This window comes from Thamnophis elegans, chromosome 3 (genome assembly GCF_009769535.1).
Source record: "Thamnophis elegans isolate rThaEle1 chromosome 3, rThaEle1.pri, whole genome shotgun sequence".
Lineage (NCBI taxonomy): Eukaryota > Metazoa > Chordata > Lepidosauria > Squamata > Colubridae > Thamnophis > Thamnophis elegans.
The window spans coordinates 79,448,642-79,467,599 of record NC_045543.1 but is presented as its reverse complement, the minus strand read 5'-3'; the positions used below and the strand labels follow the sequence as shown (position 1 = coordinate 79,467,599).

Sequence of the window (18,958 nt, the reverse complement as noted above, 5' to 3'; positions counted from 1 at the left end):
CCCAATAAAATAAAAATAAACAATAAAGATCACACTCAGTATTCTATACTTGCAATTTTCTGGTCAGTTAAAAATTAAACAAAGGAAAAAAATTAACAAAAAGAAGAGAAACCAAAGAGGCTCCAGTCAGGAGTGCATATTTACATTCTTCAAACTGTAGCGGTGAAAAATAATTCTATTAAGTGCAGGACATTCCTAGGTTTGCAGTAGTGACAAGTTTTAAAGAAAGTCTTCATGACAACAATTCCTTTGCCTGATCAGCAATGCGTTCCAGGAGCTTTCACTTTCCCTTCACTTGCAACCAGTGGTAGAATCTGGATTGAACAGTTCCTTGTATAACGGAGGAAAAAGTGTGTTCACTATATCAGGATGAGATTGTTTAAATACCTGCAGTTTTTCTCCATGCAGGTTGCAAAGTGCAGTAATGGTTGGTGTCTTGGCTACTAACTGGAAGGCAGACAGAGAAAGATAAACCAATATTTTTTTTAATTCCAAATCAAAGAGTGCATAAATGCATACTTTCAAATTTTTCCAACATTGTTTTTTTTTTACTTAAAAACATGGCAGTAGAATTTAATTTGGTGCTGCTTAATAAAATTTCTGACTTTTCTTTGCCAACTGAAGTTAAAGCCATACCTTAAACAGTTCATAAACAAAACACACATTGCTTAAAAACATTTAAATACATTTTAGGGAACCAAAGAGGAACTAAACTCAATGTTAGGGAAGAAAAAGTGACTTGCTAGAAAGACAAAGCCAGAACTTCTGTGACAGACATCCTGTCAATTAGGCTAATCAGTTAAGGCCTTCTTAATACACTTGAGAAGCTTAAGTGGAAAAACTCAAATGGAAACACCTCATTTTAAGATGAGTGTCTGTTTCTCCCATGAGAGGGTAGCTCTGCATCCTTCCATTCAGCAGGAGAAAAATTGCAGTAAGGACATCATCAGTTCTGAGGGGACCAGAGGCAAGATGACTTTTGGGGACTCCCTTGGCTGGCTGGGCCAACACAATGCTTACTCAACTTTCAATACTTTTTCCCCACTTGCATAATCTCCTTTTTCTCACCTCTCTGCACCTGTCAAGGAGGTGAGGTCAAGCCTACCAGCTTATCTAACTGTAGAAGAATATACTTACACTGCAGTCAAGGCTGCTTCTTGGAGCAGCTTTTGAAAGTAACATTCCCTTCAAAGTTTAGTTAGTAAGCCTAACTCCATGGTCAGCAACCTTTAACATTGAAAGAGCCACAAAGGTCTTAATCAGAAGTTCCAGTTCAATTCTGGAGCCGACCAGAAGTCCGGTTCCTCCACCATAGAGTCTCCTCCTAGCACAGCCCCTTTTACTTCTTCCTGTCCTAACCGAAAGCCCTATCAATTGTGGAGCTGACTAGAAAACCTACTCCTTGCCATAGAGTCTCCTCCTGGTGTGCCATGCTTTTCCCCCTAACTGGAAGCTCCTCTCAAAATTGTGGTGTCAACTGGCAACAGGAAGCCGCAACAGAGAAATGAAAAAGCCACACGTGGCTCCAGAGCCGCAGGTTGCTGACGCCTGGCCTAACCAATCACACACTGCCTCTGATAGATGGGAACTAATGAAGGCATTGTTAGAGAAGGGCCTTGCAGAGAAGATCCTCTGCAACTCAAGGTTTGACTCCCATGGGTGCTTCTGAGCTATAGAGGAATTCAACACATTTCCAACTATGTCATCTACTCTTCCACATGAACTTACTAAAGGCCTATAAATATAGTGGGAAATAGCTTGTTAGAAGTGAAAAACAGTTAATTCAGGAACAACTAGCTTCTGCCAGAATTGGGCCCCAAAACCAATTAAGCATTATGACTAAATTAACCTGCTGTTTAAGCAAGCTTCCCCATGGAAGTCTATATACCTGCAAGCCGGTACTTTCCTTTGAGGTCATTGACAGTGCTTTTCCAAGTAAGTTTGGGAATCATTATATCTGAGTAACTGCTTTCTTTACTGGGGAAAACTGCCATTACAAATGAGGGAAAGCAAATATCCTAGTATAGTTGTACATCTAGATATTGGATTATCTGCAAATGTCATTTTGTATTGATGCTCTACCTTTGCCAAAGTCTCATCATCAAGATGATTCTTCTGAATCACATGTTGAAGTGCAAAATAAATCTTTTCCTGAAGTTTCTGGACCTTCCTTGGTTCTAAAAGCCAAGCTCGATCTGGCCAAACAAGACAACAAAATTAAAATAAGCATAAATATACGTCATTAGAAGGTGGAAAGGAGCTTCATGGTAATTAGTTTAATTTTCAGCAATGTAATATCTCGGGTTTGAGAAAGAAGTGCATTCATTCAGTTTCAAATCAAAATCTAATTACTTTGAATTGCACATGTGAAATCCTCAATGCACTTCTCTAATGGACCAATCTATTAATCCCAAAGCTGTGCCATGCAATGTTATCATTTCTAAAGGAAAACAGATTACAATTCAGAAGTTGATCTATAAATTTAAAGGACATTGAATTTAAAGAATTTTCCAAGGAAAGGGTAATACTGACAAACTACCTCCAGGTAACAATCTGTACAGTTCACTCACACATCATGTTGACGGTTCCTGAGCTACAAGAAATGAGATCTGTGGGACGCTCAACCATGACATTTTTCTGGGCCTAGCTTCTGAATTTATAACTTATACCACATTGAAAACAAAACACAAAACAGATTATATAAATTCAGTTTTCCTTAATTAAGTTAATATGCTTGCATGGGTGATGTGCTACAGGATAAGAAAGACTGACAGTGGTAGATTTTGAACATAGGATGAGTTTTTAAAAAAAAGGAAAGTCAGTTGCAGGAAATCACCTGGTGATATCAGAACAGCAGATGAAAACAAGGCAATTTCTTCCTCAGTCAGCTGCAAAGAACACAAGTTCTTTGCAAAGTCAAATGCTTCATTCACAAGGTCATCAGAACCTACAGGCAACACAGATAATCAAGTCAAGTTCTGGAAATATCTTTTGAGTGTGTATAGGATTTATACAGCACTGTTGTCAAGTTATTACCCAGCTTCCTACATGAAATTTCTGGGTATGAGTTTGATAGTAGCAAGAATGAATCTCACACTCGCATGCTTCATTTGGTTAAGCTTGTATACTTTATGGTTAAAGAGATCTAGGCTTCCATTCAGCTCTATCAACAGCTCAATCATTCTCAGTCCTGACTCCACTCAAGGGAGTCATGCGAACAATACCATGAGAACAATAGTTGTGAGCTTTTCAGTCATTTGCCCATCAATTCTGCATGCTGCTGTCTTAAACAGCCACCTCAACTTTAGAGATGGAATACCTGAAAGAGGAACTTTAGTGAATAGCTATAAGGTTTGTAATGGAGCAGCTAGCCATTCACCTATCTAAACCACTTAGGGCTATGAAGGCAAATTTTGACCTGTCACTCAATTACTTATTATAAATCTAATGGGCTCATTCAGTTATAATAATCTACGTAGAAGTAATTTTCACCTTTCAGGTTAGGTATCTACGAAAAAACTGAAGTCACTTTTTAAAACTTTCTGAACACAGTAGAATTTGTGATCTCACAAAATAACTCCTGCCTTTTCATACTTATATCCTGAGGTCAGATATAAAAGCTGAATCATGGATTTGCTCATTCATGATGTTATGATACATGTTTGATCAACCTGCCCTCCTCATTCCTACTATGAATGCATGACTCCCTGACCCTAAATCTTTACAGTTCTACTTCAGTATGTATGTTTACTACCTTACACCTGAATCTTATTCTGATCTAAAATTCAAGTTTGTACCTTTTCCAAATCTAGTACAAGTTTTTAGCCTGTATTTTTTTTTTAATTTGGCAGTAGCTCATAAATCTATTGGAGAAATGAATATCAATTCTGCCAGATTACATAGCCAAAGCATGTAAAATAATTACTCAATAAACAGAGATTCAAGAATAAGAAAATTGGTTTGCTGCTATTATATAGGACATAAACAGAATGTCCTGATATGAACTAGATTTTAATTCTCATCTGAGGAAATAGATCTAGCAAATTCTTGATCCCCCAAATATTACAAATGGTGATGAACTGAAACGAATCCCAATTATTTACAAAGCCTTCAGTTTGAAAAAAACAAAACAACCCGCCTACCCAAAGCCTTGAACATTTGCATTCCTCCATATTTTCCTTCAAACAAGACGGTGTTGTTGAGTGGGTTGAAGGCACGACACATTCTCACTAGAACAACTTCCAAGCAGCCTGAAATGATAACAAAAGTCCTGAAATATTACACAGAAATATCCCAACAAGACAATATAGCCAGTTCTGTGTTGTAAAAATACTATCTCTGATATTTGATGAATGTTGTAAGAAAAGATATATTAAAGCTTTATTTTAGAAGAATATTGAATCACATAATTTTTTAAACTTTGTCCCGCTAGGATTATGATTGTTTTATTTATTTATTCATTAAATTTATATGCTACCCATCTCACTGTTGAATTGGCTTACAACATCATACTTTCAATCACTATTATGTACAGTTAAACATATAACATTCGTGTTTCCACAGGACAGACATTGTGTAATTTTCTATTTCGCATTCTGATATAGAAAAAGAAATGATGGTAAGAATGTGTAATTTTTTAGTATGTGTAGCAGGTCTTGTATCTTTATCTTATTTTATTGATCAAATATTGATGCTGGTTAAGTATTAGTAGACTGTAATGTAATCTCTTCCACAAACCTGATTTGAGAAGTAGAATCTGATCATTCTGACAGAGTTCCATGAAGCCCGATATCCGTTTTGCAAATTCCACCACATACTGAATTGCATGTGTGATCTGGATTGCGCACTGCTGCCATAATGCTTCTCTTGACTTCAAGAAGAAGTTGCATGAAAAAGAAGGAAAACAGAGAAAGAATGCTCTTTAGGTCAGAGAATATGCTGTTGAAAATTTGTAACAGATTGCAAAACATCTAATATTTAATACATCTGGCTAAGGTTTCCCTCCCTAAAACTCAGTTCCCCTCCTCCTCTGCCTCCTCCACTCCCCACAGGGATCACATTGGAGAATCTGTTTACCTGTTTGCATAATGTCATTGTCCCATTCATTTTGGCTCTTGGTTATTTAAAAAAATATTCTCATTCCCCAAATGGGCAACCTCCAGCTCCATAAAATTTGTCCATCTTTGATTTAGACTATGATAATCATGAATGGAATGGAATCGAATGGAATAGAATAGAATAGAATAACAGAATTGGGAGGGACCTTGGAGGTCTTCTAGTCCAACCCCCTGCTTAGGCAGGAATCCCTATATCATTTCAGACAAATGGTTCTCCAACATCTTCTTTAAAACTTCCAGTGTTGGAGCATTCGCAATTTCTGGAGGAAAGTTGTTCCACTGATTAATTGTTTTAACTGTCAGGAAATTTTTCCTCAGTTCTAAGTTGCTTCTCTCCTTGATTAGTTTCCACCCATTGCTTCTTGTCCTGCCCTCAGGTGCTTTGGAGAATAGCTTGACCCCCTCTTCTTTGTGGCACCCATGAGATATTGGAACAGTGGTATCATGTTATCCCTAGTCCTTCTGTTCATTAGACCAGATATAACCAATTCCAGCAACTATTATTTATATGTTTTAGCCTCCAGTCCCCTAATCTTCTTTGTTGCTCTTCTCTGCACTCTTTCTAAAGTCTCAACATCTTTTTAAAATTGTGGCGACCAAAACTGGATGCAATATTCCAAGTGTGGCCTTACCAAAGCATTAAAAAGTGGTATTAACACTTCAGGTAATCTTGATTTTACGCCAAGGGACACGATTTGAACCCTTGGATATTTAATGTTTTATTTAATTAAGGTGTCAGCTTCACTCTCATTATGCTTATATTCCTAGTACTTTGATTCCAATCACCATCTTCTCTAGAAGGGTAGACCCATAACAAGAAAGGTCCTATATTAGGAATACCCATCGTTAATTAAACCCAGGAATGGTTTTTGAACAAGTCTGGGTTTTAGAATATGCAGATAATAACTTAGTTCTTCCAGATTCTTAACACAATCAAATTATCTGGCTCCGCTTTTGATATTTCTCTAATGAGGAAATTACAGGTGGAAAATCACAAAAGAATAAAGAATTAGAAGTTCAGTAGGGCATGCTTTATTCATTGTTCTAAGTGCACATTCATCTGAAAATTTACACAATTAAATACAGGGTACTAAACTTACAAATTGTGTACAGAAATCTTGTAGTAACACAAACAAGTAACAGTGCTTTCAACAACTCACAGAATGCCAGAGTTTATAACCATATGACAGGAGGTTAGGTTTGTTTGAAAACCCTTTTCTTTCCATTCTGCTTGTAGTGAGCTTATTTTTAGACAGGGGAAAAGAGGTAAATCTATTCAAAGGAAGAGTTGTAGTAGTTGGGGTTTTAACCGTCTCACTTACAATAAAAGGTGAGTAAGAAAGGGATGTTTGCTGTACCTACGTACAATAAGCATTGTGTAAAGAAAATCAAGTTAGTGCCTTGGATCATCCAGTAAATTAAATTCAGGAAATATAAGGGGAAGGTTTTATTTTTGTTCCCACAGAGCATAAGTAAACTGCAGAAACAGAACTGAGGGTAGGTACTCAAAGTGACAGACACAACACGTTAGCACAAAAAATTCGATGGAGATTAAGAACTTTGCTCCATCTTTTAAAACATTCTTTTTCAATTTTGCAGTCACTATGGTTATAATCATGAATTCAGAGAGGAAATGCTTTCTTTGTGGTAAGAAAAAAACAAGACATTTTATTGCATTTTTTTTTTGTTTTGTACCTTGTTCTGGTATATTTTGATTTCTTCATATGTGTGGGTTTGCCAGGCTAGCTGATGTAGTTCCTCCAATGTATACTGACACGTCTCCAAATGGGACTTAATTATATTCTGTGCAATTCGATCTAAGAGACAGGAACAAATAGGATATAACTCATAACATTTGGTTTACAAATAATTATATGTGTAATTTTTTATATCGGATCCCAGCAACAACATCAAAGCTGTCTGTCCAGAAGAGTGCAATGCTAGGTACAGCTAAGATCCTTTGTTGGACCCTCAAACACCCAGGCCTCTGGTAGAGGACTTGAGATTGAGGAAGTCACAGACCACCCATTACAGTGAGGAGGAAATTTACACACACACACACACACACACAGCCCTACATTTACAAATGCGAATTCTAATCATGTCATAATATACACTTTTTTGGTTAGAAAGACAGGATAAAAATCAAATAAAAATACTAAATAATTTTATGAAATCTATATGTGGATGGCTAGAATCACTGTCTTCCACCTGAACATTTCTAGCAGTAGTTCCTTGTAATCATCCAAAGGGGCTTTTTTCAAGAGGCAACTGGATTTTCTGGTTTTTCTTTGAACTTGTTTCGCTTCTTATCCAAGAAGCTTCTTCAGCTCTTGGATGAGGAATGAAATGTCTTCAAAAAAAATAATAATCTGAAAGTCCAGTTGCCTCTTGAAAAAAGTACCTTTGGCACAGCCATGACCTTAAAGTACACATACATAATGCTATACAGTCCATATAAAAAGGGAGTTTCTCAGATAAGTGTCAATTGACAGCTGGAATATATACAGCTGCCAGAACATTTCCATGTCATGTGAAATACATATTAACCAGGTATCTGTATTATGATAGGACTAAGGTGTATCTAGAGCTTTTGATAGGCCTCTTACTTGGGACACTGGCTTTTGTTTGAATTTCCAGTGGATTTAGCAAATATCATACTTGTGTTACAATTGTGTCATAGAAATGACTTCCCTGAAAAGTGTTCCAGTTTAACAAGGATTTCTCAATGTAATCATATAGCAAATGTCACTTTACAATATTAAAAAGGCGTCTATTGTCCAATTCACTGTGATTCATTACATTTCCAATGATTGCTAAAATCTGCACTTTATTTTGTAAGAGTGGCTTCATTAATAATAAAACGATTTGCTAGGGAAAATGGCAGGGTATCCTTTACAGAGCTGATATCACAAAGGTGGAATTAGGGAGCACACAACTTTCAAAATAGCAACTCATCTCTCCTCTCCTATTTTATTTTCCTGATATTACAAGACATTATTTTTAAATTGAGGCATAATTTTCAAAACAATAATATCCTCAGAAGTAATTTATGACTATTTAAAGCATTTCCGGTACTTTAAATAAATGCTTGGAAATATCGGAGAGGTAGAATCAGTTAGACCAGGTGTACCCAACACCGGTCCATGAACCTGCACTGGATCGCAGCATGCTAGAAAATGGGCTGTACAGACAGACAAAGCCCCATCCGCAGGATGCAGGCAGCATGTGAAACAATGCAATATCCGGTCCATGGAAAAACCTCTCTCCACGGAACCATTTTCTGGGTGAAGCCCAGTTCCCCAAAAGGTTGGGAGCTGCCAAGTTACACTTTAAAATATTGTAAAATAAAACATTGTTAGTTTAGTATGAGAATCTTGATCCATAATATTCCTTATTTCTCTTTTTTATGCTTCACTTTTCTCTTTTATTGGCTTTCATTTCATTTTAATTTATTTGTATGCCGCCCTTTTCCCTGAAAGGGAAAGGGCTTTACGAAGTATCAGCTGCTCATTTCTTAACTTTCTCATTTTTTAATTCTTGGGAAGTGTGAATGGTTTTGCCAAAGATAGTCTGCTCCTTACAAACTTCTAAGGAAGCAACTGACATGCTTTTCTTAAATGAACAATAATACCTTTTTTACAATTTTAAACTAGGAAACCAAAATGATCACACAGGCATGAATGGAAAATCCACATTAAATAGAGTTTCATGTGTCTTTTTATATATTTGTTTAAAATAACATAAGCCTAGTCAGATTTTGAAATGAGAAGAAAGGCTGAATAGAGAAAGGATACAGGATTCCTTCTTTCTAACATTTATCTATTTTTTTTTGCTGTAAGAATTCAGAGAATTGAGCCATGCAGGTGAAAAAATTCTAGTTAAAAATGAATACATGAAAAAATGCCACAACGAGAGCATTATTTGCTTTCTGTCTTACTATCACTCTGCGTACTACGATCTTGATTAATCTCAAAATATATATGGTTTATACAATATGTAGTGTGAGTTTTAGATTGTGAAAATAGTCTAAGATTAAAATATATGAGAACAGAAAGTGGTGCAAATGAGACTTGTATGTTGAAATCATTATTTCAGTGTGTGTCTCTCTCATTTCCTGTCATAGACTCCCTAACATTTATCAAAAGCTTTTCATCGATATTATTTTTTTCTCAATTCAGACAGTATACCGATAGTTGTAGAAACTTCCTAAATTAAGAAATCTAGATAGTTTATAAATTAAATGGATGAAGGCTTTTGAAGAAAATGAAATTAAATGGTCCTGATTTTTCAAACATTTGGGTTTATTTTTTTAATTGTTGTTACGTGTCAGCTAAAATTATGTTCAATTTGATACTTCCATTTTAAATTGGTAATCATGAAGTATGGGTAGGAGTCTTAACCATGACTAACTGATAAAAATTAAATGAAATTTCTGATGTGTCAGAATACAGTTATTTTGAGAAAACACAGAATGGAACTAACTCCTGGATACACGTGATTAAAAAAGGAAGAAATTTAGAATGCGGGAATTATAATTTTTAACAAAGATAGATTCTATTGGCCATGGCTTTATCCCTTCTGAAGTGAATGGGATTATTACATTTTCCTTTAAAACATTGAAATTAACAGAAAATTGGAAAGTCTTTAAAACATTGCAACATTTTAGCAGCTACAGGTAGATATCAGCTTTGGACCTACCCATCCACACAGTGTTACAGAATCTGGGGAAAGTGTCGATTTAATACTACTTTAGGTATGATGTAGGTGAATCTATCACAAAGCTAAGCCATTGATTTTCTTATTCTTAAAGTACTACAGTTTATTTCCTCAGTGTTAGAAATTCTAAGGTTATGCCACCTCTGGTTTTCCAACTGGCAACAACTCTTTCCCTCACTTTTTTTTAAAAAAAACCTCTACATTTCAGGAAACACAATTGTAGATCAGATTCACATTGGGTTTTTTTTATTTTTTTGAGGGAGTGAGGCATCAAATAGGCACTAAATTATTGCAATGTACAATTTCGTTTGTACCCAGCAGTCACTTATTATATACTGATCAGAGCGTGGACACATATCTATTCAAGTTTAGCAAAAATGGAGCTGATATTTATTTATATAAATGTCAAATATATAAATATCAAAACAACTAACTGGCAAAACTGGGATAAAAGACAGAAGACAGGCAAAAGAAGGGAGAAAGACAACTTGCAAAAATTAACATTTAGACCTGTTAAAAAGCACAGAACTTTTCAGAACCAAGTTCATTTCTGAGTGAGCATGTCTATCTTAGTGTGTTTCTAATCTCCCCTCACCCTCCAAGGCACAATTTTGAATCAATCAAAAGTTTGTCAAGTCCAACTGCAGAATTATTTCATATTATGTAATATATTCTGCTTCATCTAAGCTATCCTGGTTTGAACTTCCTTTAGGTGTGGCATCTCTGAAATTGAGAGGACACAGTTTTCAAACAATGCCTTCAACTTCAAGTTTGAGATGCTATTATTCCTTCCCATCTTTACATGGAAGATTTTCTGGTCCCAATGACTGTGCCCTTTTCAAGCACGTTATGCCAGCCTTGTAGGTGTGAACCAATTGTTTCTCGGTTACGATGGTTTAATTCCTGAGCAGTATCCATAATGTCTAGCTTTTGAATGCTGGTTTACTGATATGCTTTGCAAAATGTGTGAAGATAAATTGAGATGTTTTCTGACATAGAGTCTCTGGGTGATCTGTCTCCCTGCTGGGCCCATAGGTATTTTTCCGGAAAATTACTATGGACAGTTTTCAATTCCAGCACACACACACCCCAAAAAATCAACCCATATCTCCAGATCAGTGCAAACACACACATCCCTCTGATCAGCTAGCAAATATACAACTTGATATTTATTTAACCCAGTTAAAACAGGACAAACGGTGGACAAAAACCAGGAAGAAAGAGGGAGACATGAACAAGCAAGTTTACATTATTTTACATCTATAGCTGTATCTATATCTATATCACAAAACACAGGATTTTCCAGAGCTACTGGAAAGAGCATTGTGGGCAGTGGTGGGACTCAATTTTTTTTACTAATGGTTCTGAAGGCGTGGCTTGATAGGCATGGCTTGGTAGGCATGTCAGGGGAAGGATACTGTAAAATCCACATTCCTTTCCCACTCCAAGGGAAGGTTAGTGCAAAATCCCCATTTCCTTCTGATCAGCTGGGACTTTGGACCCAGAGAATAAATGGGAGTGGGGCCAGTCAGAAATAGTATTTACCCGTTCTCCGAACTACTTAAAATTTCCACTACCGGTTCTCCAGAACTGGTCAGAACCTACTGAATACCACCTCTGATTGTGGGTAAGTAGTATGGAGATTCCCCAAGGGACTGGCTTTCAGTTATTCTAATTTAACTCTTTTATGTATGTAATGGTAGCTGAATAGAAATGACACAGGATCCACCCTCTATTTCTGCACCAGAAAGGAACCAATTTGCTGTACAGGAAGGATGTGTCCATAAAATGTGAAAGAGCCCTTTGTTTTTCTTTCACAGGTCACTAGTAGGACCTTCAGGAGAAGAAAAAGATAACTGACTCTAAGAGTGAGGCAGAGAGGATAAATTTCTCTCATAATGCAGTTTGCCCTAGGATCATGATGTCTTTTAATTATTGTTTTTGTCCAACTAAAGAATAAACAGATACTATCAATAGTATCCTAAATGCTCCTCTGAAGCACTTTCTCTTTAATCGGTTTTGTTTTCCTCTTGAGAGAATCTTGCCTTCTTAGCATCCACTTCATATCCACAGGGAAGAACAGAAGTTTGAAGTAGGCCAATGCTGAAAAATGCTGATAATCATCTTAGTTAAAATTGGTAATGAATTTTAATTGACTATTTACCCATAGGATATGGTTTATACTGCTAAAAGTAATTTCAGCATATAGGTACTCCTCAACTTACGACCACAATAGAGCCCTAAATTTCTATTGCTAAGTGAAACATTTGTTAACTGAGTTTTGCCCCATTGTATGACTCTTCTTGCTACAGTTGTTAAGTGAAACACTGCAGTTGGTAAATTAATAACATGGTTGTTAAGTGAAACTGGTTTCTCCACTGACTTCGCTTATCAGAAGGTTGCAAAAGATGATCACATGATCCCTGAACATTGCAGCAGTCATAAATATGAATCATTTGCCAAGCATCTGAATTTTGATCATGTCATCATGCTCCTTTTTCCCCCCAAATAATAATCTAAATTGTTTTATATACATGTATATCTACCTTCCTTGGTTTTCAAAGGCATTTCTCAATAAATAATCTTTTTTAAAACAACATCTATCCTACATGCATGCCTTAGATTAAAAAAAGTAATCTAAACTTCTATGCAATTTAATATAGATTTCTAGAGTAGTAGGCTCTAAGATAGATGGTTCAGGATTAGCTCTTGAATTTATTTTATTTGTTGGGGAACACTCTAAATAAGCAGGATATATGCACACCACACCATCTATTACAACTCTGAATGTTTGTATGTATGTGTGCACGTTCATAACAGCTACCACCAATGCTACTATTTTAAGATTTGGTCAAAAAAATACTATTCTGAGAATCAAATTTTCTAAAAGTAGAGCCAGGTTGGTGCAGTAGTTAGGCATTAGGCTAGAAACTGGGAGTTTGTGAGTTCTACTTCTGCCTTAAATACAAAGCTAGCTGGATGACTTCGGGCCAATTACTCAGTCCTCTCAAACCATTTCTAAATGCAGGTCAACAGAACTGTGGAGTCTTCGGTGTTTTCTGAGCTTCTTTGCTTGTAGACAATTCATTAATGTCTGCAAACAAACAGCCAAGCTCAGAGATCATCAAGGGCTGCACATAAATGTACTTTCACAAAGGCACTTGTTTAGACCCCATACATGCAGAATCTCTTCAAGGGTTTTTTAGAGTGTTTTTTAAATCAATACTCTGCTAAAACCTGCTTTGCGGTCTCTTACACGTATTCTGTCCTGTTGAATGAGCTTGTGCTTTTCCATTTTACTATTTAAGAGTTTCTTCAGGCCGTGGTTTGGGCTACTTTATTCTTACAAACGATGAGGCACGTGCTGCTGCTATGTTACTTCCTACTACACATTCTTCTATCACTTTGATATTTCATCTTTTCATTTCCCAAACAATAAGAGGAGGATTTCATGATGATGTCTTCTTTTGGGATTGATGTCTGAAGCTGCATTTATTACTTCTTACTGAGGGCAAGAGCGTCATATTCCCATTATGACTATTGAATTCTGTTCAATATTTCCATACAGAGTGAAGCAACTCAAATCCTTCTACTTAATAATACAATAGCAGAGTTAGAAGGGACCTTGAAGGTCTTCTAGTCCAACCCCCTGCCTAGGCAGGAAATCCTATACTGTTTCAGACAAATGGCTATCCAACATCTTCTTAAAGACTTCCAATGTTGGGGCATTCACAACTTCTGGAGGCAAACTGCTCCACTGATTAATTGTTCTAACTGTCAGGAAATTTTTCCTCAGTTCTAAGTTGCTTCTCTCCTTGATTAGTTTCCACCCATTGCTTCTTGTTCTACCCTCAGGTGCCTTGGAAAATAGTTTGACTCCCTCTTTTTTGTGGCAACCCCTGAGATATTGGAACACTGCTATCATGTCTCCCCTAGTCCTTCTTTCTATTAGTTTAGTTTAGTTTAGTTTTTTGAACTTGTATGCTGCCCTATTCCCCGAGGGGACTCAGGGCGGCTAACAAACTAAATAGGGAAAGGGGAAGTACAAAAAACGAAAAGACAGACAAATACAAAACAGATTAAGAACTCATCAACAACCACAACAATTTGAGTGGGGCTGGGAACTCATCAGCCCCAGGCCTGCCGGAACAGCCAGGTTTTAACGGCTTTGCGGAAAGCCTGAAGGGTGGCGAGGGTCCGAATCTCCACGGGGAGATCGTTCCAGAAGGCCGGAGCAGCCACAGAGAAGGCCCTCCCCCGGGGGGGTCGACAATCGACACTGGCTAGTTGATGGAATCCGGAGGAGGCCTAATCTGTGGGATCTAATTGGTCGTGAGGAGGTAATTGGCAGAAGGCGGTCTCTCAAGTACCCAGGTCCGATACCATGTAGGGCTTTAAAAGTAACGACTAGCACCTTGAAGCGCATCCAGAGTCCAATAGGCAGCCAGTGCAGCTCGCGGAGGATAGGTGTAACGTGGGTGTACCGAGGTGCACCCACAATCGCTCGCGCGGCATACCCAGTAGACATACCCAGTTCCTGCAACCGTTCTTCATATGTTTTAGTCTCAAGTCCCCTAATCATCTTTGTTGCTCTTCTCTGCACTCTTTCTAGAGTCTCCACATCTTTTCTACATCGTGGTGACCAAAACTGAATGCAGTATTCCAAGTGTGGCCTTACCAAGGCATTGTAAAGTGGTATCAACACTTCATGTGATCTTGATTCTATCCCTCTGTTTATGCAGCCTAGAACTGTGTTGGCTTTTTTGGCAGCTGCTGCACACTGCTGGCTCATATTTAAATGGTTGTCCACTAGGACTCCAAGATCCTTTTCTTGATCATCCAGTGTGGTTCTCTTTTCTCCTGACCTCTAGAGATTATGGTTCTATGCTTCAAGCCAAACAATCTAATTCCTTAGACAAATTTCCTTTCTCTTTCTAATAAAACTGGCTTTGTTATAAAATTCACAGGTTATATTTGTCATTTTTTTTCTTCTCAAAATTTTCTAAGTTCACATTTTAGGGTAAAGAATGTCTCCCATTTAACGAGATAAAGATATTCTTCTTTATCTTGGGTTAACAAAACAATCATCTTTTTTTAAATAATCCTAAAAGTTGAAAAGTTTTTTTAAAAACAAAAAAAATGAAATTTCTGGAATTCCTCAGATCCAAAGGATCTAAGTAAAAAGTAAAATCTATTTATTCATTTATTTTATTTATTCAATTTCTATAGCCACCAATTTTAGTCAATATTTTTATGTATCAGGGTTTATGAAATGATGTCAGTCACAGCATCTGAGATCAAGAGGCATGGGTTTACTACTGGTTTGCTCGTGCATGAGCACGCGCTCGCACACGTGTGCAAGGCTTCTGTGCATGCACAGAAGCATCCAGGCAGGTGGGTGGAACCTTCTGCTGCCGCCACTACAGGCTCGACCGAACCGGGCCAAACCAGCAGCAACCCACCTCTGATTTCCAGCATAAGTATTTTACAATTTTGTCACCCAGAATGAAAACCTAGAGTTGGGGTTGGCAGTGATGGTGATTGTGGGGAATAATTATATTCTGTCTCTCACTTATTCAGGGAACCAATTCCATATAGACAATCACAATCTTAATATTAACGTAATATAGACAGATATTGTTAAGTTGTTTAAAATTCTGCACTTATTTACAGAATTAGAATTTAAGGAAAGAGAAAAGGGGGAATCAACAGTCAGGTGGGTGGATTTAATTACTGCAGTGATGGGTGGATGTTGGAAGATCTGAAGGACCAGGTTGGAGAAAGTTCCTCCTGGACAACATACATATCTAACTGGGAACTAAGAGTTGATACAATATGGTGGCACATACATAATCAACCAGTCAGGATTTCAAAGTATATATAGATATACTATATATATAGATATACTATACCAAAGATATACTATGTTTGGACATTATTCCCTCAATTTATCTGGATTAGTCTGGATGAGTATTACAGATGAATGATTAAGAAGATAATAACCTATCAGAAGTATTTATGAAGTTCTAACCTTTGGTAGTGGCATTGCAATCTAAATGATTTAAAAAAAATGTAAATAAAATATGAAGCATTCCATTTATATACAGACCATGAAATGTATAAAAACATATTACATGTCTATTTTCCTCTAAAGTGTGACATGATCTGTTTTTGGGCACTGATATGGCACCAATCAGTTAATTTATAAGCCTACCATATGAAAGTCTTTCTTTCTCTTCACACTCAGAAATAGAATCGGTCTTACACAGGCTATTAAAACAGCCATTGTGTACCCATTAGTGATCAACTTTAATACTTGCAATTGTCAATAATTCTAATTGCCTTTGTGACCAAGAGGCTATTATCCTTCTTCTGTGTGAAAACTTCAAAAACCTCTAAGAGGTTTTTAAAATTTTTAACAAGAGTTATAGCTGTAGAAAACTGTCTGGTTCCTTTCTTGTGCTATTAATTGTTAGCTACTAATTGCTTTCGTATTTTCTTTCATTTTTAAAATTTCTTTTTATATGTATTACATTGTATGCTGATCTTGTATTATATGTGGTCTTAGAATGTAAAGAACTTTTGACTGCTTTGTGTAGAAATGTTTCTATTTGTGATTTATAATGCCTTTGATAAAGAAACTTGTTCAAAATGCATCAAATTATGCAGGAAATAAAAAAAATATGTTTTCATTTTGTGTAGAGTGTGTGTGTGGAGGGGGGAGGGAAGTGTTGGATCTAATCTGCATCCTGTTGTAAAGAATACTAAACAACTTTAGAGTAATTTTCTTCAACAGATGATATAACTACTTGCTATTTTCTTATGTTAGAATAGCTCACTGATTATGTATGAGAACTGAACTTAATGTAATATGGTTCATTTTGGTTCATTGATCCATCTTTATTGACATTTAATGTAATTTTAAGCAAACTTTCTAAGGATACTGTCTACAAAAGGTTGCCATGGGTCGTGTTTGCTGTTCATAAATTTTAATCAATTTATTTGAAATGATGGTTCTAGAAGTACAAATTGCTCAGACTAGACTACTTACCTGCCGTACTGGTTACACTTTAGTGTATTGTCGAGTTCAACCTATATAACTAATTTTATTTTCAGCTGTATTCTCAATCTTATACATCTAGAAAGAAGGGATTGTTTTACAATTTATCAAATTCCAGTTTTGCATTGATTTCATGCAATAGGATATGGGTGGAAGCATACATATTTACAGCTTTTGTTGGACTGCAGATTCCATCATCCTATCTGGAAGTGATAGGTTTTAAAACAATGACAGGTTGAAGGCCACATAAATCCCATCCTCCGAAAAGGTACCACTTTTACAGGGGCTTTGAAGCAACAGATACTGAGTGACTAGAAAGTATTGACAATCAAGTAATATATACTATTGAGAGTAGATATCAATTACTGAAAGCTAGCAAGGGAAATAATTCATTGCAAAAGCCATCAGGCTTGGTGTCTTGACTTGGCTTGGTGGGTGTGGCTTGGTGGCCGTGGCAGGGGAAGGTTACTGCAAAGTCTCTATTCCCTCCCAATCAGCTGGGACTTGGGAGGCAGAGAATAGATGGAGGCAGGGCCAGTCAAAGGTGGTATTTACTGGTTCTCTGAACTACTTAAAATTTCCACTACTGGTTCTCCAGAACTGATCAGAACCTGCTGAATACCACCTCTGGGTCCAACTTATTAGAACAAATACAGCCAAAAATCTTCTGTAAATCTGACATTTTTAGAAGCTGGGGGGGGGGGTATTAAAAAAAGATGCTGCTTTTTTGTGGCAAGAATAATGCTGTGGAACAGGTGGATATTGTGTTGGTCTGCTCCTTACTACCTTTTTGGAAATGTGTGAAGAAGGAATTCTTTTCAGAAGGCTTGCAATGATTTTGCAATGACATCTTCTTTTAAACCTATTAGATCAGCCAGAGAGGATTTATCCTTTCCTCTGTATTTATGGGACGCCACTTTCTTTTTCCTTTTTATAGTTTTATTTTTGCTTTTGTGACGATGTGGGTTTTAAGCATTATGATTTATTTTTTTGGCTTTTGTTTATTTTATATCTGACGGTGCATTTTTTCAATTGTTCTATTTCTATTCTATGAGAACTCTGCTGAGAAGTAATTTTGATTTCAGTAGCGTAGGAGTATGTGTGTATAACATAGATACACACAGAGAGACACCCAGACTCACATATACATCATGCCAAATAATGGGGAATTATTCTGATTGCTTTCCAAAAATACTGTCATAAGATCCCACCCCCCACTAAATTTTTGCCCTCAGGGTGATTCAGCACAAAAAATACAAAACTATTAGGGGAAAATAAAACCAGCTCACAGTAAGGATATGGCTGATCCACTTCTTGGAATAGTCATTATTGTTCAAAATGAAATGGGGGATATTTGAAGGGCTTTGATGCCAGCATAAACTGGTAAGCCCTCAATTAGGAATTCTGCCAAAAGTCATTATTTGCCAATTTTACATTGACCTTATTTGATAGCCATGGGATATAATGAACTGGATTTATTTATAGCAAGTGCACACAATTTAAATTCACTCTATTGTATAACATTTTTTGAAATTTTATTTACATAAGAACGGGCAGTGCATTATTAACCATGTAGAAATAATGTTACTAAAATTTTAACTGAGTTATTTTTAAACTCATCTGCTAATTTTATTTTTTCCTTTGTACCCCTAGGTCAAATAGTTTTACAGACACCTCTCTGTACCAATCCTCTTTCAGTACTTAGAGTTTGCCCTGCACCCCATTTCAATTCCTTATTTTTTCTTGGGTGTAACAACTAATTTAACATTGTTTCTGAAGCAAACAATCTTACATTATAAACTGCATTCATATAACATTCATGTAAATTTACATAATGCAATTATGATGCAGATGGTAAAAGAAAAGACCTCAGTCAATGGGGTATTTCTTTCTCTACCGAGTCTGTATAGAAATAAGCACTCCAGCCAATCTGGCTAAGTCCACTTGATGTGTAAAATAAATAATTAAGAAACACCTACAAAACATAGCACAAGCTGAATTTTCAGTGAGGTTCTCCACTAAAAAAAAAAATGGTTGTTGTCTCATCTAGTAACATAATCTC

General features: G+C 36.6%; 1 protein-coding gene across 1 annotated transcript in view; it reads right to left on the bottom strand.

Moving 5' to 3' along the window:
* Positions 1 to 291: 291 nt before the first annotated feature.
* RORB (RAR related orphan receptor B) overlaps positions 292 to 18,958 on the bottom strand; it is a 40,131-nt gene continuing 21,464 nt past the window's right edge. The window contains exons 4-9 of the mRNA XM_032213839.1: positions 6,813 to 6,934; positions 4,738 to 4,870; positions 4,143 to 4,250; positions 2,837 to 2,947; positions 2,083 to 2,195; positions 292 to 447 (exon numbers count right to left, since the gene is read on the bottom strand). Coding sequence (XP_032069730.1) covers positions 292 to 447; positions 2,083 to 2,195; positions 2,837 to 2,947; positions 4,143 to 4,250; positions 4,738 to 4,870; positions 6,813 to 6,934 — 743 coding nt within the window. The remainder of the gene's footprint in view (positions 448 to 2,082; positions 2,196 to 2,836; positions 2,948 to 4,142; positions 4,251 to 4,737; positions 4,871 to 6,812; positions 6,935 to 18,958) is intronic.